Genomic DNA, 22,807 nt, shown 5'->3' on the forward strand with positions numbered 1-22,807 from the left:
TACAACCTTTATAACTTGATAACAGCATTCAGAAAATGAAAAAAGGGTGATGGTAACGGTGCTCAGAATAAGTGGGAGTGGTTCCCGAAACAGCCTAGCAAAGACAGGTGCACAGGACTGCTCATGAGCGCACGCGCGTTCATTATTGTTGTAATTTGTGGGGTTTAAGGTCCCAAAACCACCATACGATTGTGAGAGATGCCATAGTGGAGGGCTTCGGAAATTTTGGCCATCTGGGGTTTTTTAACATGCACACGAATCTGAGCACACGAGCCTACAACATTTCCGCCTCCATCGGAAAAGCAGCTGCCGTAACAAGCATTCGATCCCGCGACCTGCGGGTCAGTAGCGGAGTACCTTGGCCACTAGACCACCGCGGCGGGGCGTTCATTTTTGTTCAAGTCGCCGCTTTGCTCTCCACTTGGTGATTGACGTTCGTGCGTTCAAGTTTTAAAAAAAGGCAGCTGTATGCAGCTAAAAAAGTCAGTTTCTCCGCAAGGGCGAAACAATGAATGATTCAAATGAAACAAATTGAAATGTTATACGAAGTGATGCTAGCAGCTAATTTATTTATACTCGATGTAACGTACATCTACAAAATGCTGGCATAAGAGAATACGGCCTCTCCAGGGAGAGCACCACTTTTTCGCACGCTAGCAGTCGCGACCATGCCCTTAGAAGTGAAATTCGCAGTTGCTATTCAAGCTACTCCTCCCCCCTCGTGCCTTTTCACCCTAGTTCAAAATGGCCAGGGTGTTTTTTTTGTCTCGACGGCAGTGGTGGAATGTTATCGCATGAGTATTCCTAGTGACAAAGATAGGCTGGCTCTTTTGATATCTACTTCAGCTGTGTTCCTGGCCCCTGCTCAAGCACTTTTTTTACCTGCGGGTAAAACATACCGTGTGCGGGGGTGTGTTATCCATTTCGGCTTTATATGGGACGCGATGGCAACAGCAAAAACCCGTCATCCGGAAGGGGCGCTAGCGCGCGGCAGCCGCAATACTTGTGGTCTCATGCGCGAACATCATCATTGGGCCACAACCAAAGTTCTTGGCAGCATGTGTTATGTCGATACTTTTTTAAGGAAACTTCTTAGTGAGGTCCAGCGCTGCCAAAGATCAGACTGTCATATGCCAGATCGTTGACAAACTACGGTTATGGCGGGGCACCCACGGTGCCGCCTGGCCGGTAGAGCTCAGTGCATACCGCCTATAATTGTCTTACATTTATAATAATCATGACTACCTCACAGTAGCCTTATAATTGTTGTAGCAATAACGAGGCTAATTAATAATTAAGCCTATTGTGTATTAAAAAATGCAGCGCATTGGGTAAATGAAGTGCTTTGTAACCGGGCTACTTCTTCTCCAAGTGTTCTCTGTTAGAAACGTGCTCGAGAAGGCCGTTCTGGCTGCTACAGGCCTGCTACAAAAGACGCTCTTGCTTGCTCCCAGGACTGCTCCAAGACTTATGTACCCTGTTTCACACCTTAGCCCTGCGGCGAATGTTTACCGTTGGCGAAGTTGTAGTATAGCGTGTCTCTTTACAAACACGCAATGTAAATTAGACTTTTTTGGCAATATGAGGTCTCAAAAATATTTCTAGTCTAGTGTAGTCAGAGTTGAATGAGAGATGCAACGCGTACAAATAGCGACCGTTCTAATGGCCATTTCACAGATATTGTGAATGGGGCCGGTACGTGTCACTTGACTGCGTGTATTTGTCCACACACATAAACACGCACACACACACGCACACCCACACACACACATATATATATATACATATTGTTAAGGCGTTACATATATATATGTTAAAGCCCGGCTTGCAGCTTACGAACGGCAGGGCGGCCGAAAACGTTGATTACAGCGGTCTTAAAATCAGACCAGGTTACTAAATCAGATGCGTGATTGTTGTACCACAAACTGGCTACGCCCGCAAGGTAGAACACCAAGTTCGTCAAGTTTTCGTCCTCATCCCATTTGTTGGGGACACTAGCGCGCTACTAAATGGCGAGCCAGTCTTCCACTTCAGTGCCATCAGCGCCAGGGAAGATGGGTGGATCGCGGATTCTGGGTACACCAGAACAAGGGGGTGTCATGGGAGGAGGCGTTTGCTGAGAGGTGTTGTGGGACATGGTAGATGGCAGGGTACGTGATCGTAGCTCCAAAGGCATTGAACGGGATCGCAGCACTCTCCACCAATTTGTTAAGGCGTTTATTAGCCGGCAACCAGCCAGCATACACAATTTCGATAGTCACGGCCAAGCACGGACTTTCAGCGCGAGCGGTGTCCTTGTTGGGTAGCCCCACTAAAAGGTACTCAAGAGTTTGACCCATTTCAGAGTTCGGAGGCTTCGCTACAATTACCCCGGGTTCGAAGAGGGAGCCACCTGGCGACCTAACAGCTTGTTACTATGAGCGGGTCATAATAAGCCTTGAGGCGCTCCACGTTGACGATGTCGTGCCCGGGGTGGCGCATGTCCGAAGATTGTTCGTCGGGATCGATCAGATAGTTGACCACAGATGTGCGCTCGATGACCCGGTAAGGGCCTTCGTATATGGTAAATAGTTTGGAAGAGAGGCCAGCTACTGAGGTCGGGATCGAGAGCCATACAAGCGCACCAGGAAGGAACGTGGGCTCAGAAGTGGTGGAGCCATTACAAATACTCTTCTGCCGCTCTTGCTCATGTGTCGTAAATGTCTTGGCAAGCTTGCGACACTCTTCAGCAAGCCTAGCTGTCTCAGAAATAGGTGCACGCTCAGATGGATCTGGCGTGTACGGGAGTAACATGTCCATGGTGTGCAACGGGTGCCTTCTGTCAGAAAGAAGAAAGGTGAAAAACCGGTCGTGCTCTGAGGGGCAGTGTTGTAGGCGTAGGTGACGAAGGGCAGTATATTATCCCAATTCGTGTGTTTGGCGGCGAGGTACATCGAAAGCATGTTGCCGAGGGTGCAGTTAAAGCGTTCGGTGAGGCCATTCGTCTGCGGTTGGAAAGCAGCAGTTTTACTGTGGACAGAATGGCACTCCGTCAGAATGGCACTCTTTCTCCGTGGTGGTGTAGTTTGTCTCGGCTTTCGTGAGCGTACGGCATTCATATGCTACGACATATTCAGGAAATTCGGGTTTGCACTGTGCCAGGACAGTGCAGAGGCCTACACCACTGGCGTCCATGTGCACCTCCGTTGAGGCATTAGTGTTGTAGTGGCGTTGAATGAGAGGAGACGTCAACAAACAGCGGAGCTTTGCAAACCCGTCATCACACTCGGATGACCATGAATTGAGGGGCCTGTTACCTACAAGGAGCTTCGTCAGCGGTGATATGATCGTGGCAAAGTTTCGTATGAAACGTCGGAAGTATGAGCACAGGCCTACGAAACTACGCAGTTCTTCAACGGACGCAGGTTTGGGGAATTCGGCCACAGCGCAAAGCTTGGCCGGATCAGAAAGAATGTCGTCCTCGGACACGACATACCCTAGAATGGTGAGTTGCCGTGCTGCAAACCGGCACTTTTTCAGATTTAGTTGTAAGCCGGCATGGCTCACACGTGCGAAAACTTCTTTCAGACGTTGGAGATGCGTGGAGAAATCCAGAGTGAAGACAGCGACATCGTCGAGGTAACACAAGCACGTGTACCATTTCAAGTTGCGCAGAACGGTGTCCATCATGCACTCAAAGGTCGCAGGTGCAATACATAGACCAAACGGCATGACGATGAACCCTTACAAGCTGTCAGGTGTGACGAAGGCGGTCTTCGGTCGAGCGTCGTCAGCCATGGGAACTTGCCAGTACCCTGAGCGCAGATCGAGAGAAGAAAAGAAATCGGCTCCGTGAAGGTTGTCAATCGCGTCATCGATGCACACAGCATTGGATAAATATCCTTGCGAGTGATCTTATTGAGCCGTCTGTAGTCCTCACAGAACTGCACAGAACCGCCTTTCTTTGCAACAAGAACAACAGGAGACGCCCATGGACTGTCCGAGGGCCGAATGACGTTGCGTCGGAGCATATCATCAACCTGCTCGTTAATTACCCGACGTTCAGCAGGTGACACACGATATGAACGTTGCCGTATAGGTAGATGGGCACTAGTGTCGATGCGATGCGTAACAGCGGACGTGCGACCGAGAGAACTTCGCCCGACATCGAAAGAAGAACGATATTCTTGCAACAGGTTCAAAGCTGGGAACGCTGTACCGCCGTAAGGTGGTGAGCAATGGAGGGGCCAAATACTTCAGCAGATGACAGATCAAAAGGGGAAACAGCATTGATGGTGCGCGAACTGGTACAACGTGAGTCATCGGGTCATCCAGGACTTGTGAGTCGTTGACTGGTTCTACTCTGCCGAGACATTTTCCTCGAAACAAGGTAACAGTGTACGGAGTGGGGTCTTGTTGTGGTGAATGAGCGCCACGCCAAGCTCTTGGAGTGAACGGACACAGCAGACGCAGACGGTACAAACCAAACAACACACACATTTATTTAACTACTTTTGGACGACAATATCGTCCACCGAATCGATGCATCAATCGTTATCAACATGCTAAATCATAATTACACAAAGTTACCATACACTTAAACAACATAACACAAGAGCACACAAAGGGTGGCGTCGCCAATGCTTGACTTACCTTGTGGGCCCACCGCAGGCGGCCCGCGGTGCCGTTCGCGGCAGACCCACCGCGACAGACAACCGTTCATGGCAACCGCTGCGTGCAGAAAAGGACTCGCTCAACTCTTGCCCGCCAGCAAGGCTTGCTTTCCGCCACGGGTCCCTGCCAGTGCTACCACTGTAACAACTATGATGATGATAGTGGTACTCAACACGAACCAACGCTATCTATTGCCCGTGGTTGTAACCCAAAATGTGGCTTTTGGGTTACAACTCAAAATGTGCGCCACACGGCGCAAACAAGTCTACAGGGGGTGTCAGCACCCCACACCCCCCCAACCTTAAATCAAATCACATTCCGAAAACAAAGAAGTCAGCTACACAAGCTTTAACAAAAAAAAAATGACACCACATGTTTCTTCATAATGTCCTTGCACTACCACACCGCCGCTGGTCGACACTGCTGCACTGTCCGGCTCGACTACACCTCAGTACCGGTCCTGCAACAGCAACGTTGCCGTCGGCACGATGATCCGTCATTCGTGCCGACACGTCTTCCCGTTGCAAGCAGCACTCACGAGGACGCCGGACTGCAGGCAGTTGCGCAGGTCCCAGGCATCTCGTTCGCCCGACCTTACGACCGCATTCCTGGCCAGCGGCGCTGACGATGTGCACAAGACAGCCAGCCGTGGATTACAACACTCCCACTGCATAATTTCCAAAACACGTGAAAGAAACAAGGGAGCAGGGCCTAGGGAAGGGAGTTTCGGGCTTTTCGCCCACATGGTACGACGGTCAGTACTGCTAGCTAATACATCGGCGGCGGCCGAGACGCCCATCAAAATAAAACAAAAATCACTTTTCCTGATTCGTGCATCGCAAGATAAAAAAAATGTGAGGGAAAGAGAGCGCAACACCTCAACGCCACGATCCACCTAGTTGTGCCACGGGCGACAGGCGGCTGCGCAGAGCCTTAGGCCTAATGAGTCACTCGGCAACAACTGGCATCCACCCAGCCTAGGCGCAGAAAAGGCAGCCGCGAGGAGACGTACACTCTGTGAAGTAGCCCTATCACTCGCCGCACACAGCAGCTTAACAAGCGATCGGCGTCCACCACCCTGGGTGGTGTCACAACGCTCCGGCGTCGAGTCGCAGTAGAAGACAGCAACGACGCCCGGCTCCCTGAGCCCAAAGAGATAGAAGAAGCTATTTACAGAAAATCGGACCACCCATGAGGCTTCCGTACTCACTCGCTTCGAGCCTGGCCTACAAACCACGTGCTCTGGGCCTTGCTCACCCCAGGATGTAGACCGCATGGCTCTCGTCCCAATTCAACAACGGTTTTGAATGGCTTGCTAAGCGTGAACCTGCGGTGATCATCCGCTTCGGTAAGTAGCGAGGTCACCACAATGGGGATGGGTTGATTACAAAAATAGCGGCGTTGCCCTGGGTGACTTGCACAGTCGCAAAAGGTACTAACAACTCTTTCCTGCTACAAGCGCGGTCGGATGGGGAAACGAGTGCAATTGTGTCGGAGAGACCAGCGCAGTAGACCGACACAGCCGTCGTCGAATTTGGAGGCACTGTTGTATCGTCTTTCATGAGAATCTTGCTCAGTTTCGAGGGACTGTCTTCTGGTGTCGAATGCGAGAAGGGTGAGATTTCAATTTCAGCAGAGGCACAATGGATGATGACGTAGTGGCGGGAGAGCAAGTCCATGGTAATGAAGGCGTTCATGCGGTTGCCCGAGAGCTGACCGGCCGGGCTCCATTGGAAGAGCTGTCCAATCCAGACGACGCATCGACAGAACCACTAAACTACAACGCTATGCTGCAGTACTATTGACAGAGCCGTTATATGTATCCTCCCCCTCATCCTTCACTTAACAGAGCAGATGCTGTCACTTGGCGGCAACTACAGACCAATTTATTTCCTTGCCTTCATATGCTAAATCGCTTTCATCCGACTCTCTACCCCTCCTACTGCCCCTTCTGCGAATCCGTACTGACGGTGTACCACTCCACGTGGGAATGCTCTGCCCCACAGGGCGTGTCTCCCATTCCCAATCCCACCCCTTCCTCTTGGGAGTCTGCACTGCTCAGCTTACGCCTGCAGGAACAGCAGCAGCTGGTCCAGCGGGCTCGCAGGGTCGCGCAAGGCAATGGAGCCCTGGACTGAGGGCCCCACCCAAAGAAGGCTCAGTGTGCATTTGTTATTAATAAATGTTTATTCTCTCTCTCTCCCATACCAGGATGACGTCATGAGAGCATTCCGGAATGATGATAAACTGGGCAACATACAGAACGTCCTGAGTGACAAAGCGAGCTGTGCACCTTGCTGTAGGATGAATACCATGCAAATAGCAGTACGGAGAGACAACCCAGAAAATGGCGTCCTCACTTTTCGAAGTAAGCGGCAAAGTTTTTCGTCCATAACTGATACGAGAGCTTCAGTGTCAATAAGAGCTGATGCATGAACACTGTCCACAAGCACATCAATGACATTTGAGGGGCTGCTCTGAGGTCTTTCACAATGCGATAGCGTCACAGTCCTTGCCTCTGGGACTGCAACGACTAGTTTTCCCACTCATGAGCAGGCGAACTTGGCCGCATGGGGGGCAGGGAACGACGTCATGGAGACGGCGACCACCAAGCAGACGGACCTGGGCGAGACGGCAGTGGCATAGACGGCGGTTTGTCATTATAGGGACGGCTAAGCTGGCCAGCAACAGGCGAAAAAATGGAAGCCGGCTGTACGCAAGAGCTATAACGGGCTACGTGACCGGCGTAACCGCAGGCAAAGCAGATGGGCCGGTTGTAGGGTGTGCGCCATCGGTTCGCCAAGGTGGGTCTCGCCCATGTCGCAAGAGCCGATGGACGGAACGGTGGCTGGAAAGGCTGCGTGTTGGGCTGAAGCTGAGGCTGAGGGGTTGCGCCAACATATGTAGCGGGCATACCCGCTGCAAAGGACGGAGGTTGAGAGGCAGCTTCGGCGTAAGTCAGAGGGGCCGGTGCTGGAATGACTTGAGGCTGTCTGGCGACCACTTGGGCGTAACTAAGAGGCGCAGGAGCCGAAGGTTGTTGGGGGTGGTACGCAGGCATGATTTCCGCTATTTCCTGCTCAATCGCCTGTCGGATGGGAGAGAGAAGCGTAGTGGCCGATTGTTTAACAGCCAGTGGGTAGGCAAAGGGCAGGAGAAAGAACTGGCACGCAATTTTCTCACAGAAGAAGGACTTAAAGCCTGCCATCAATGCCACTTGGTCACAACTGGCCTCCAAGCCAGCAAGCGTTGCAGCTCATGATGGGGAGCGACGGGTCATCGAACGCTGCCGGCGGAGCTCCTCGTAGCTCTGGCACAATGTGATGACCTCAGCCACTGTGCCGGGGTTTTCGGCGAGCAGCATCTTGAAGGCATCATCGTCAATGCTTTTAATGATGTTTCGGATCTTGTCAGACTCGAACATAGTTTGATTGGATTTGTTGCACAAGTCCAGAACATCTTCAATAATGTTATGCATATGTGATTTGGGTATGAGCCTCTGGGTAGCGGGGAACAGGCAGATGAGAGAAGAGGATGTTCGGCTAGCGAGATAGGCCTCCGGTGCACGACCCCTTCAAGTCTACCAGTACGCCACAGCATAATAAACACATTTATAAATGTAACAATATAGCTGGTGAATGACTCACCAGCCTGCTGAGCGCGTTCACGTAAGCGCTGCTCGGCTTGCAGCTTACGAATGGCAGGGCAGCCGAAAAGTGTTGATTACAGTAGTCTTGACATCAGACCAGGTTACAAAATCAGACGCGTAGTTGTTGTACCACAAACTGGCTACGCCCACAAGGTAGAACACCAAGTTCGTCAAGTTGCCGTCCTCGTCCCATTTGTTGGGGACGCTCACGCGCTTGTAAATGGCGAGCCAGTCCTCCACGTCAGTGCCATCGGCGCCAGTGAAGATGGATGTATCGCGGATCCTGGGGACACTGGGACAAGGGGGTGGCATGGGAGGAGTCATTTGCTGAGAGGCGTCATGGGGCATGGTAGATGGTAGGGTACGCGATCGAAGCTCCAAGGGCATCGAAAGAGAACGCAGCACTCTTCACCAATTTGTTAAGGCGTTTATTAGCCGGCAACCAGCGATCATTCACTATGGCGACAGTCACATCCAAGCACGAGCTTCCAGTGCGAGCGGCATCCTTGTTGGGTAGCCCCACTAAAAGGTACTCAAGAGTTTGACCCATTTCAGAGTTCAGAGGCTTTGTTACTATATATATATATATATATATATATATATATATATATATATATATATACTTACATACATACTCGTACATACTCGTATACAACCTAAGGGCACCAAGTCTGCCAGTACGAGACTTTAGTTATTGAATAAGGAGGGAAAGAAGTGTATACCCAAGGGCTCGTTTTCCGTGTTGTGACACAATATTAATAAAATCTAACAGACAATAATACCATAGAATTTATAGGGTGAGTTATTGAACTAATTGTAATGTAAATGTAAAGAAATAAAAGTGCGTGCAAAGATAACTTGCCGTGAAAAGGAACAGAACCTGCGACCTTGGGTATACACTTCTTTCCCTTATTCATTAACGAGGGTCTCGTACTGGCAGACTTGCTGCCGTCAAGTTGTATACGAGGGACTATTTGTCAGGTGCCAGCTCCTCGTAATAAGTTCACGTGCTGCGTGACGCCAAACAGGCTCATAAAGAGTGTGCCACACTCGCCTCCATGGCTACAGGTGGCACTGACTGATACTTCCACACTTAAATTCACATATAAACCCAATAAAGTGGCTGGCGGGATAGCCGCTGTGGTAGCTCAGTGGTAGAGCATCGAACGCGTTATTTGAAGGTCGCACGTTCGGTTCCTGCTCACGGCAAGTTATCTTTTCACCCACTTTTCTTTCTTCACATTTACATTACAATTGGTTTAATAACTTCGCCTATACATCCCTTGGTATTATTGTCTATTAGATCTCATTAATATTGTGTCAAATCACTGGAAACTAGCCCTTGGGTATACACTTCTTTTCCTTATGTGTATGTATGTATATATATATATATATATATATATATATATATATATATATATATATATATATATGAAAGGAATTTGAGACCACATCCGGTACGGCAGTAACCAGGTTATATTTTCAATCCAGATGCACGAGCCGAAGAGGCCCAGCCCGCGTGACATACGATGATGATCACTACAATGGTTTGGTCATACAGATGAAGATGAAGTGTGTAGTCCAGCACTCACACTATTTTCCCCCCTTCGTGAAAGCGGGCAGCAAGTTAGAAAGGATTGGGATGCCGAATATATATGGTTTCAGCCGAGAGACGTGGGTGATCTCGGTGCGGCGGTGACGAGGATCAGGAGCCGCAACAACAGGAGCAACGTGATTGTTGACTTCAGATGTTCGTTTCAGGACGGTGTATGGACCGAGATATCCGTAAAGGAATTTTTCGCAGAGCCCAGGTGCACAAACAGGTGTCCACAAAAGGACTTTGTCGCCTGGACAGAACAAAACAACTCGACGCTTTGCATCGATGTCGACTTTTCTCTTGTCCTGAATGGTAGCAGTAGTAGCAGTGTTGGCGCGGGCGATTTCGCGGCAGTTGGCGACGCGAGCGGCGAACTCTTCCAGGAGAGATGAACATGGAATGGAATATGTGGACAAAAAGGTAGTGTCCAGAACAAAAGTCGGTACACGGCCATACATGGGATAAAGGGGCTGTAATTCGTTGTACAATGTATGGCAGTATTATATGCGAGTGTGACAAAAGGAATATAATGTCCCAGTTTTTGTGATCTGGTTGAACGTACATAGAGATCACGTCGGACAAAGTTCGGTGAAAGCGCTCAGTCAGACCATTAGTTTCTGGATGATACGCTGATGTGGTCTTGTGGATGGTGTTAGAGGCCTGGAGGACTTCAGCTAGTACATGTGAAAGAAATGTCTTGCCACGGTCACTAAGAAACACACACGGTGCACCATGTCGTAAAATAATGGCGTGAATGAAAAAATCGGCGACTTCAGAGGTAGCACCAGACAGAAGAGCTGCCGTCTCCACGTAGCAAGTAAGGTGGTCCACGGCAGTAACAATCCAACGGTGACCGGCTGGCGCAAGCGGAAGAGGTCCGTATAAGTCTATGCCCACAAGTTCAAAGGGAGTGGAGGGGCACAGCAGTGGTTGCAATGGTCCCACGGGAAAAGACGTGGTAGGTTTTCGGTGCTGGCATGACGTGCAGGAAGCGACGTACTTGGCGACAGAAGTCGAGAGGCCAGGCCAAAAGCAGCGAGTCTTGAGGCGGTCGTAAGTCTTGTGGAACCCTAAGTGACCAGCTGTCGCGTCATCATGAAACGCTTGTAAAACTTCCAGACGAAGTGAGTGAGGATTGACGGGAACCCATCGGTTACCGAGAGGATGGTAAATTTGCCGACATAATGTTCCCGCTTGAAGCTTGAAACGGGCAAGTTGTCGTCTTAGGCGGCTGTTCGGAGCACTCGATAAGCCAGTGAGCTAATCGATGATTGTGCGGCAGTAGGTATCGGCATGTTGGAGCGAGGCCCAGCCCCCGTGACGTACGATGATCACTACAATGGTTTGGTCATACAGATGAAGATGAAGTATAGTCAGCGCTCACAATATATATATGTATACTTTGTAAATAGAACGGGAGAGAACAAAGAGACAATGCCCTTGCTGCGGGCTAGCTGTTCTTATTCTGTTTTGGTGGTCAGCCTACAATTCATGCAGTTTTGCCTCTTCGTGTTCGGTCATCACATTCCACTACACTGCGTCCGCACATTTCAAAAAAAAAAAAAAAAAAGCTAGGCACACAAAGCGCCAACTTATCAGTTCTGCCAAAGCTCTCTCTCTTTTTTTTTTTTTTTTCAGACGAGAGAAGTGAACACAGTGATCCCACTCCTGCGCCAACTGAGCCAAATCAGATATACTGCGCCATCCTGATAATATTGACGGAAATTTTGCCAAACTGCACCAAAGTCAGATTGGGAAGTGTTAGTCACCGGCAACAGCCATGCCGGTGCATCAATACATGTGCACCCTGTTCTCGGGGCCACCGAAGTCACAATCACGTACCTGATTTATTACGCTGAGTAAATGGCGGTTGTGCATGCATCCTAAAATCTAGGATGCTATGTTTAATGCCAACACAACTTCGTTGTGCAAGTCCGCTTAACAGCGAAACGCGCTTTCTTCTTGGGCTCGTGACGTTCAATCGGTAGCGTAAAACTGTGGTGGCGAATCATCGGCAAACATTGTTTGTTCCAGGAATGCCGATGGTCGTTTTAAGAGTTGTACGAATGTATAAAGCAATTTTCACTAATAACTGCACGCAAGCCACCAGAATGGCTGTCATGTCTATGTCCAGACGTAGCAATCTAATTTTTCGCACTTCACGTCCGCAGAAGAACATGCAAATGATAGGAACGTGCTGACACTTTTCATATACTGTATGCATGAATCATAATACACAAGAGCTGCTTCACAGTTTATTCCACCAGCACATTTGCATTTATAATCGCTGTGGCACTAAAAGCCCCTAGAAGACCCTACCCTTTCGAACTTGAGGTTGCTATAAGGTCCGAATTGAAAATTCTCGTGTGCTGTCTTTTTGAATGTCATCTCATTTATAAAAGCATGTCTCCTCGTCGGAGCAGCCGCAATTCAGTTTTAATACGCACAGCTATAGTGAGGCCATCGCTGGCGGCTCTGGTGTTGAAATGCCTGGGATGTGGCTACGCCTTGTTACATATCCGCCTCTCGCTTTCCAGGGTCAATAGCTGATAGCTGAAAAAATGAACACAGAATCGCACTTATTGCTTCGTTTTGAAGGGGAGGTGAAGGAGAGGCTGCTGCATCGCTTGAAGTAGCTGGTGCGTGCTATCTTGAGGCATAATGAGACTGCTCATGAACTTTTTGTGCTACGAAGGTCTGCTTTGTGTTTAGATAACTGACAGCATGAAAGCTTTGAAAACTAGAGTGACCATTGTCTCTTTAGCCAGTGTTCTGTTTAGTTAGGCGATATTGAATCTAAAAGATACAATTTGTTAGTTTCACTTATGCTCTTAGCAATGAATGTTGATAACAACAAATGGTATTGTTATACCAAAATAGGGCTTGACGTCATCTGTGAGAAGTGCTAGGGGCGGGGTTGCCATTTCCAAAGTCCATGCACTCACAGAAACTTGCTACGCACCCCGTGTTCGATATCTGCGACTTGGGTGACTAGAAACCCCCGAAATATCTCTTGCACGCCGATGCACATACAGATGGAACAAGACTTGTCTAGAGCACCCAGCCGGCCGCTCGAGCTGGCGTTTTATTCAGAAATATGTAACAAGAGACGCTGTAACGCTACTAGACATGGTCGTGTGTTAGGCCCTTGTGCTATAAAGTAAGCATTACAGTAGAAGATCCATTTCCAAGGTCCGTGCACTCGCAAAAACTTGCTGCACGTGCAGTGTTTGATACCTTTATACTGTAAAGTAAGCACCAACAGAAGCTTGTAGCTAACGTGAGGTAAAAGCCGCGGCCAGCAATAGTGTTGACAGGCACGCCCTCCGCTGCTCTAGACCAGTGTGATTCTATCTGTACAGCACAAACAGCACGTATGAATGGACCTCCAAAATGACGCGACGATGGTGCGGCCTCTTTGCGGCCACACCATCGTCGCGTCAAACAAGGCTTGGTGCATACCCTTATATGGCCGGTCTAGAATGTGAAATACTTTTCGCACGGTCTGTTTGCGTGAGAGTACAAGGTAGAAAGGTATGTCCCCTTCAGTATAGCAACACGAAAAATACGTGAAATGGATTGATTTGGGCACATAACATTATGTGTAACAAATGATTAGTTGGAGCTACGAAATGAAAGCAAAGGGACGGGAACCCCGCCGAGGGTGTTTGTTCAATGTTATAATAAAGTTAACTCGTACGCGTAAACCGAACTTGCTCGCCTAGGGCAGTATCAATAGAACATCGTTGGGGAAGGTCTTCATTCCACGTTGAAGATAAAAGAAGGTTTATAGTTATTCGTGATGAATAAATGCGATTAACATTTAAAAGAAGTAAGAATATTTGAAATAATACAGAGAGCATAAAATAGAGGAAAAAAGAGCGCGCTTCAAACTGAAGTCTGAAACCAACAACACTGCGCCACAAAATCCACACGGTATGTTTAACAACTGTTGTAGACATTGACACGATTTTCTTGCAAAAAGGAAAAATTACGACTCCTTGAGAGCAGTAACGTCAATATTGACGCATTACCCTGAAAAAAAAAAGTAAAAAATAACAAAACTAGACTTTGAACTGATGACCTGCAGCATGACCGCTTCCTCAAGTGCACGTCAACCTAATACTCCACCACAACAGCATGACAGTGGCGTCTAAAATGACTGCAAATTTACGGCAAAGGCCCCTCTCATTTTTACTATTGCAATACGGTGGCAGGCCTTCTCACCGTAGTCACTGATGTATGTGACGGGGCCCATCGTTATAGCTACATCGCTATTATCGCGGGCCCCTTCATTGTTACGATTACACTATGCTGATGGGCCCCCTCAATCTAACGATAGTACTGTGCTGATGGGCCCCGTCACTTTAGTCACTGCCTACATCAAGTGTGTAATAAGCACAATATAGCAGCTATAGTCGGTACTTTGTCAACTATAGCTGCAGGGAATCGCTACATCGCAGTTGCAGTGGAGCACTTGTCAAAGCTTGTGGAAGTTGCTACGGTGCCCTGTCTCGCAGCCGGCTTCGTGATCAAAATTATTAGGGACCATCTCGAATCAAAGCATGGCCTACCTAAAAAAAGATCACTTCGAACCGAGCAACCACCTACCGAAGTCGTGAACTCTGATCATACCTCCGAAATGCTGGTGTCAAACATAATTTCACTTCAGGATACCATACCCAACCGAACGACTTAACGGAGAGGTACAACCAGATCTTACTTACTCGACTTGTTGCCTACTGCAAAAACGAACCAAATTAAGCAAACTGGGATGATCACCTGCAAGCAGTCGCATATGCGATTAACATGGCATTCCATCTTTCTGCTGAAACTTCGCCTTACGAAGTCGTTTACGGGCAGATTTCAAAACTGACTGCTGTCCAGAATTTGAAAACACCCTTGAATGTCGGACGCATAGCTTCATGAAAGACCAGCTGCCGTGTCATTAGGGATAAGGAACATAAGTTTGCTTCAAACGCTTAAGAGGCCTAGAAATGCTACAATGACCGCCGCCACCGACGTGCTCCTCTATACAAAGCCGGAGATAAGGTGTGGGGCCAACGATGTACGCAATCACCGTACCCAAAGTACGAAGGACCTTTCGTCATCACTCAAAGGCTGGATGAGAATACATGGCGTGTAGGTTATATTGCAGGTAAAATGATTGAAGACTAACACAGGAAGAACAATTTCCTTGTTCACTGTTATGCCACTAAGGTCTTCCGATTTGGAGAAATTTTTGGAGCAGCAAAAGTTTCATTTTGGAACACTTTGGAGCAGCGAAATTTTCTATATCAAAGCAATCTGGAGCAGCTAACTTTAAATCCTGGAGGAGAAGCAAGTTGCATTTACATTCGAGGGCATGAAAAAATTTCTGGGGCTCTTGTGAAGAGCTAGAAATATTTGGATTCATTGCAAATCTTATGGAGCCTATCATCTCGGAAGCACTCTCTATTAGTTGATGATGCAAGAATAATGGCGTCATGCTGTTGAGCATTTTGGAAAAGCTTCTTCAGTAATTATTTCTGTTGCAAATAAACAGAATCCTGGTTGAAGAAAAAATGGTACTTCACGAAATAAGAATATAAATACTACACCTATGTGTTTATCAGCAGATACAGTAGACAAACATTGTGATGTTCAATGCTAGACTCACACAGTCCCAAGTGCATTTCTCCAAGATGACTTCAAGAATAAAAAAAAAATCTTGACTGATTAAACTGCTGGGTGCAATATGACGTCATTCAGCTAATCTCAAAAAGCCAAACTCCTCCGGCACTCATCTCTGTGCTGAAACTACACAATTTAACAAACTTCATTTTCCTTTTGCAGCAATAATTTATGCGGCTAGGGCATTCTGTCTATACTCCAAAAACACCCTATTGTGTCCTTCAGAAAGCAATCCATAAAAAAAAACTCTCACAGAGTACCTTATGCATATCAATGTGAATGCAAGATCGATTTTGTTTTAATGGGATAGCAATTATTCGAGCATTCTCAACTGGTTTTTGCCGTTGCTATGGGTGTAGCCAGAAATTTTTCTTTAATTGGGGGGGGGGGGGGGAGGTCAGGCAAAAAGTCATTTTGCGCTATTATGCCATGGTGAAAAAAATTCCGGAAGTGGAGGGGAGGCACGTTCCCGATGTGTCCCTCCTGGCTACGCCACTGGCCGTCATGTTTTGTGTAATGTCCCAATATATAACATTTTTCTGTGCATCGTGTTTTACATGCGGGTAAAAGCGCGAACGGGGGCTATGAACGCTGCTAAAGCAGAGATAACAAGAGCCGACCTATCTCCTTTGCACTGATGGCGGATACGATAACATCAACCCCAGGCTAGGTCGATTGTTATTCAAGCAGAGGGGAACGCGCCGCTCGTGTCCAAGGGACAGGAAGGATCGAGCTAGAAACGCATCGCTGTGGCACGCCTTATTTACCGCTTGATGCCAAACGTAGTGCAGGTCAACATATAATGTGTTCCAACTCGGAGGGCTGTGTAGTTGGACAGTCATCAACATCATCAGCCTGACTAGCCCACTGGAAGACAATGCCTTTCTCATGTTCCGCCAGTCAACTCGGTCCTGTGCTTGCTGCTGCCACTTTATACCCGCAAACTTCCTAATCTCATCTGCCCCCCCCCCCCCTAACTCTGTCTCCCCCTCACCTGCTTGCCTTCTCTTGGAATCCAGTCTGTAATCCCTAATGACCAGCGGTTAGTTGGACAGTATGTTCACTAAGTTCCAAAACCACAATACACATGACTACAATACATGGGACTTTGACTTCGGGCCTACTTCACCTAAAATCGCACACAGACTTCATGAGATCGAATCGGCTCCTTTAAACAAGGAAATATGCACGTCTTTTTCATCTCATGAATGTTTGCTATTGCAATGCAAACGTCGATAGACATACGAGCTCTCAACGGTGCGGGACACACTCACACTGTGGTGCTCTCTTTGTAGCTGTCTCCTCATCTTGAGATGACGTTCTTACCGAGGGAGCCAGGCGTGTTTGAAATCATTCTCAGCGATTGAAATACGAGTGCATGGAAGGCGTGGGCGTCACCCATCGTCTGGTTGCTTTAATTTGCAAGTGCTGGCTGGTACGGCTACGGGCTTGAGTAAACCACAAGGTGTGATCGAGTCGATGAAACAAACATGCAAGAATGAACGTGATTCTAGCAGCCTCGATGTACCTCTAGGCAATGTGACTGTAGAGAGCTTGAACGCCGTCACCTCGTACAGCAGTAAAGAAAAAAACAATAAAAACTTTTTCAATCACTTCAGTAAGAGCACCAACAGCAGCACTATGTTTGGGCCCGCCACTAGAGGCAGCACTGTTAAAACAGGCCTACTCACTATTACATCATTACGACTGTATTCTCTCAATACGGTAGTGTCTGTGTCTGTGCAGGCGCTTTTAAGGATGGTGGTTAAAACTTACTATACTTGAAGTACTGCAGTGGATTTCGCAGCGAGGGGGGGGAGATCAAACCAGGGGTCCGTGGCGGCTTCCACTTAGCGAGACGGGTCTGTCAGCGAGAACCTCGACTCAGCTGATCCAGGTTCTCGCTGGGCAGCAGCTTCTCCCATTGCTTCACTGTAGGATGTTGCCCATCACCATTGTCTCTTTAAAATAGGCAACACTAATTGAGCCAATATAAAAAGCAGCAAAGAGAACAGTTTACTGTTGGTCAGTGCGAGTCAATTTTATGTCGCACACCAACAACGTATCCACTGTGCCTCGAAAAATCAACATGTTAGGGCTGCCTAACAACCGGCACAAACAGCGACAAGATTTTCTTGCAAAAAAGCAAAATTACGGCTCCTTGACAGCAGTAACGTCATTCTTGACACATTAATGAAAAAAAAAGTTCAGGTAACGGGCATTTGAATTGTTGATCTTGCAGCACTATCACTTCTCCAACTTGCGCGTCAACCCACTGTGCCATGACAGCTGCATGACCGCAGCGTCTAAAATGACTACAAATTTATGCTGTGGGCTCTCTCAGTTTTACCATTAGATTACAGTGACTGGCTCCCTCACTATAGTCATTGCTTTATGGTGACAGGCTCATCGCTATAGCTGCATCGCTATTATGGTGGACCCCTTACTGTTACGATTATGCTATGCTCACTATAACAATAGTATTGGGCTGACGGGCCTCACTGTAGTCACGATTACACTACGCAACGGAAGAAGAAATATTTAGGAGGTGAAACTTCTGTTGGAACGGGTGTCGTTAAACGTCTACGTAACATCACATAAAATACAAAAGTAATATGCTCCCACGGAGACATTTCTATTGGCGGCGTCTTGCGATGCAAAGTTGCAACCACGAAAAAAGAAAAAGGTAACACTATTGGTCTAGTGCAGCTGAAAGCGCTTCGTGTCTCTGCTCCGCAACTGCGACGAAACGTGAGCAGCACGTGCCATGGCTTCGCTCAGAGACCGAAACAGCACCAATTCTCTTTTTTGCCACAAGACACTGCCAGCATGATTTGGATCTCTGGCAATGTGATGCTATCTGGTCGCCTCAAGCAGCAGAGTTGTATCTCCTAAATGTTTTTTCCTCCGTGCACAACACTGACGGGCCCTTTCACTCTAATGATAGTACTGCGTTGACTGGCCCCCTCACTGTAGCCACTGTCCTAGGTGTAAGCCTCAATTACAGTGCAGCATCCGGCATTTTGGTTACTGCCGTTGTGCACTGGTGCTTAGACGAGGTGCAGAAGTACCATGGAAAGCTCAAGAGTATTTATGCATGTTTGAAAAATTAAGCTTACAGGGTTATGCTTTCAAGACATGATGAACAAAGTAAGAAGCACAAAACACCACACAGAAGCTCCTTTCTAGCAAGTAACTTATCAGAAACTTTTCATATTTGTATATGTAAATATGCAAATCATCAACAGCCATGTGATGCATTCTATCTTGCTGTTCAATTCAAGTAATAAATTTTTTACTGTAGCAAAGACCAAAAGTGTGTTGAGACACCTTTGCTGATGATGGCTTTAGCCTTTACAATACTTCATGCACATTTTGTCCTTTTTTTTAGCCAATTAGATGACAGCTTGAAACCTACAGTGAACACCTTCAGTCATTAAAATGTATGAACAGGTGCACGTCGGTGGAAAAAAAAAAGTGTTTTCTAGGGCATCTGTCCACACATTGCAAATGATTGTGCTTGTTTGCTGTTTCAAGCTGTTGCATAATCATCTACCACAAAGACAGATGTGCATGAGAAGTTTACAATAAAAAAAACTTGTTAGGCTAGTTGATCACTGATTTTTTAAAAATTATTAGAGTGTAGACAGACAAAACATTCACACATGCGCATACCCTGTATCTGCGAGCACTCAAAGAGTTTGGTGCCTGGGTGTGCGCATGTGTAAATTTGTTGTGTGTTTGCATGTTAATTATTTTTTAAAGCGAGAGAAATAGTTGATGTGAAAGCCATAATCGGGAAAGGGGGTGAGTGTGTTACACACCTTTATTCTTAATTTTCCATAAAAAAATTTTCTTTCTCTTTCTCTCTCTCTCTGATATATATATTGTAGTGACAAATAAGGGCTCGAATACAGAAACGACGAAAAAGACATTTGTTGTGGTAGAGGCTCGCGCTGCTGCAACTGCTGCTGAAACCGCTGGCTGCTTTTTCGCTGCTGTTAGGCCCATTAAACAGTTGCTTCACCCCGGTGTGGCGTCTAACAGTATTCTTACATTTGGTGGAGAGTGCTGGTTGTCTCAAACTGGAACTCCGCTTCCGGACTCTACCTCAACCCCTCGCCTCGCCAATGCCCGATGATATAACCCAGCCACCTGCCGTCGTCATCCCATCTGTTACCTGTTCTGGAATGTCATGACAGCAAGATCCAGTGATTTTCAACGCGACCGACGCCGAAGACGCCGAAGACTGGCTGTCCCAGTATGAAGTGGTAAGCGCCCACAATAAGTGGAATTACTCAGACAAGCTCGCTTACCTTAATATCTATCTCGCGGGTGTAGCAGAACTGTGGTTTCACAACCACAAAGCGGAAATACCCTCTTAGTCAGCCTTCAAGACACGCTTTGCAGAAGTCTTTGGCCGACCCACTGTTCGCAAGCGCCGTGCCGAACAGCGCTTGCGCTGCCGCACACAGCGCTCCGGCGAGACCTTTACCTCGTATATTGAGGATGTTCTGGACCTCTGCCGTCGTATTGATTCTGACATGTCTGACACTGACAAAATACGGCACATCATGAAAGGTATCGAGGATGACGCCTTTCTCATGCTGGTTGCAAAAAACCCGCAAACTGTAGCCCAGCTTATTCAGCATTGTCAGAGTTTCGATGAGCTGCGGAAAGAACGCATTTTTACTCGACGTCCAAACCTTGACACGACCTCTACATCTGCCTTAACTAGTGGCGCTGTTTCCTCAGAACAAACCACGTTAATGCAGCAAATCCAGCAGTTCGTCCGAGAAGAAGTGTTACGCCAATTGTCTCTTGTGCCGAATGTCCCGACCAGTGCGCGCAGGCTGACCCCAACGCTCCGCAGGGCCATCGAAGAGCAAGTTTCTGACGCCCTGTCTCTCACATGCCATCCTTCGCTTATGACCGCCCCTCTCACTTGCACTGAGGCCGCCAGACGATCGCCGTCGTCGCTACCAACTGTCACGGATCTTGCTAGACAGCCCTGTCTCCTCTACGCAGCAAGTCCACCTATCCGTCCCCAGCCACGTCCTGTTCGCCACCCCTTACCACCATTAACTAACCCTTGGCGTACTCCGAACAGCCATCTTCGTGGTCATGTAGCACGCTACTGCCGTCGTCAGGATTACAACACAACTGCTGATGAGGGGACTCACGACTCCTATCGCCCAGAGCCACCACAGTCGTCTTCGTTCTCCCCAATGTCAGATCAGTCGCCGCCACGTCGCCGTGGCTTCGACAGGGATCGGTCGCCCTCACCACAGCGCCGCTCCATTTCTCCGATGCTTTCTTAATCTTCACCCGCCCAAACAGAAAACTGACCTTCGCAGTTCCCGAGGCAAAAGCTGCGCACATATCGAAACCTTCAAGGCCCCCGTTTTTACCTGCTAATGAAATAACTGTGCATATTGATGGCGTACCTGCAAAAGCGCTCGTTGATACTGGTGCTGCCGTGCCTGTACTAAGTGGTCAACTGTGCTGCAAGTTGAAGAAGCTTACACTGCCGCTTTCCGATGTCTCTCTCCGCACGGCCACTGCGCATCACATCCAACCTTCCGTGCCGTGCACAGCTCGACTGCTCATCCAAAATATTTTGTATGTAGTCGAATTCGTTGTGTTTTCCCCATGCTCACATGATATCATCTTAGGCTTGGACTTCCTCTGTGCTCATCATGCCGTCATTCACTGTGCGCGTGCCGAACTAGTGTTGTCGACGATATGTGAACTGCTCCTGTGTGTGAAGCGCCGACGTCTAAAAGACCTTTTTTTAAGTCCCTATCTTCCCGAGTCACCGTGGCCGCTGACACTCACATCCCTCCTCTATCTTGTGTTCTTGTGCCACTCTTCTGCGACAACGCACCCTCTGTCACCACCCTCTTTATTCCCTCGGACGCCTTCGGCCCTTGCAAAAGCTTCCTTCTCCCATTCGCAGTTGTCACCGTAGAAAACTCATGTGGCTCTATATATATATATATATATATATATATATATATATATATATATATAATGAACTCGCTTCCTTCCCCAGCCATATTATTTTGTGGTAAAGTCCTCGGTCACCTTGAGGAAATTGATTCTGTTTCATTCAGTCATCTACCCGATGACTTGCAACCATCTCACTTAAACACCATTACTTCTGGTACCACTCCCACTTCATCTCCGGAAGTTTTTTTCTCATCGATTGGCCCTTAACTTTCTACTGCTCAGCGCACCCAACTCCTGGCTCTACTCAGTCACTTTAAGATGTCATTTGATCATAGCCAACCTTCTTTGGGTCGCACGTCTGCCGTCATTCACAATATTAACACTGGTAGCCATGTACCTTTGCGCCAGCATCCATATCGAGTTTCACAGGCTGAACGCCGTGCCATTGATGATGAGGTGAACGATATGCTTCAACGTGGCATAATACAACCTTCAAACAGCCCTTGGGCCTCTCCGGTTGTACTGGTGAAAAAAAAAAAGGCTGGCAGCATCAAATTTTGCATTAATTACAGGCATCTCAAGACCACGAGAAAAGATGTTTATCCACTGCCTAGAATTGATGACGCCCTCGATTGCCTGCAAGGAGCAGAGTTCTTTTCTTCGCTACTGGCAGGTCCCTATGAATGAAGCCGACCACTCTACGACTGCGTGTGTTACGCCCGACGGATTGTATGAGTTTGTCATGCCATTCGGCCTCTGTAATGCGCCTGCCACCTTCGAGCATCTCATGGACAATATCTTTAGAGGCTTTGAATGGAACACATGCCTGTGCTATTTGGATGACGTCGTCATATTCTCAAAGGACTTCGACTCCCATATCGGCCGCCTTGCAAGCATCCCGACTTTTCTTTCGGACGCTGGACTGCAGCTGAATTTGAAGAAATGCCACTTCACTGCCCACCAGCTTACCATCTTAGGGCATATTGTTAGCAAGCACGGTGTCCGTCCTAATCCAGCCAAGCTTCGCGCTGTCACGGACTTTCCCAGGCCAGCTACACTAAAAGAACTTTGCAGCTTCATCGGCCTCTGTTCATATTTTCGCCGTTTTGTGCGCAATTTCGCCACCATAATCGCACCCCTGATGCAGCTACTTGCTGACAACCAAGACATCTCGACGTGGTCACCTGCATGCAACGAAGAATTCGCCTCTTTACGCCATTTTCTGACATCAACACCTATCCTACGCCACTTTGATGCAGACGCTCCAACCGAAATCCATACGG

At 47.9% G+C, this 22,807-nt stretch overlaps 1 protein-coding gene across 3 annotated transcripts in view; it reads left to right on the forward strand.

Annotated features, from left to right (window-relative positions):
* The window catches only part of LOC119160961 (serine/threonine-protein kinase Nek7), a 95,142-nt gene extending 85,171 nt beyond the window's left edge, over positions 1 to 9,971 (forward strand). Inside the window, exons 8-9 of one of the 3 annotated variants that reach the window (XM_075880241.1) lie at positions 6,865 to 7,021; positions 9,794 to 9,971. In XM_075880241.1, the coding sequence (XP_075736356.1) occupies positions 6,865 to 7,021; positions 9,794 to 9,825 (189 nt within the window). In that variant the 3' untranslated portion in view covers positions 9,826 to 9,971. Of the gene's footprint in view, positions 1 to 6,864; positions 7,261 to 9,793 lie in introns of those variants that run through there. The other 2 variants (XM_075880240.1, XM_075880242.1) reach the window with 2 other exon arrangements.
* The last annotated feature ends 12,836 nt before the right edge of the window (positions 9,972 to 22,807 follow it).

This window comes from Rhipicephalus microplus, chromosome X, assembly GCF_043290135.1.
Source record: "Rhipicephalus microplus isolate Deutch F79 chromosome X, USDA_Rmic, whole genome shotgun sequence".
Taxonomy (NCBI): Eukaryota; Metazoa; Arthropoda; class Arachnida; order Ixodida; family Ixodidae; genus Rhipicephalus; species Rhipicephalus microplus.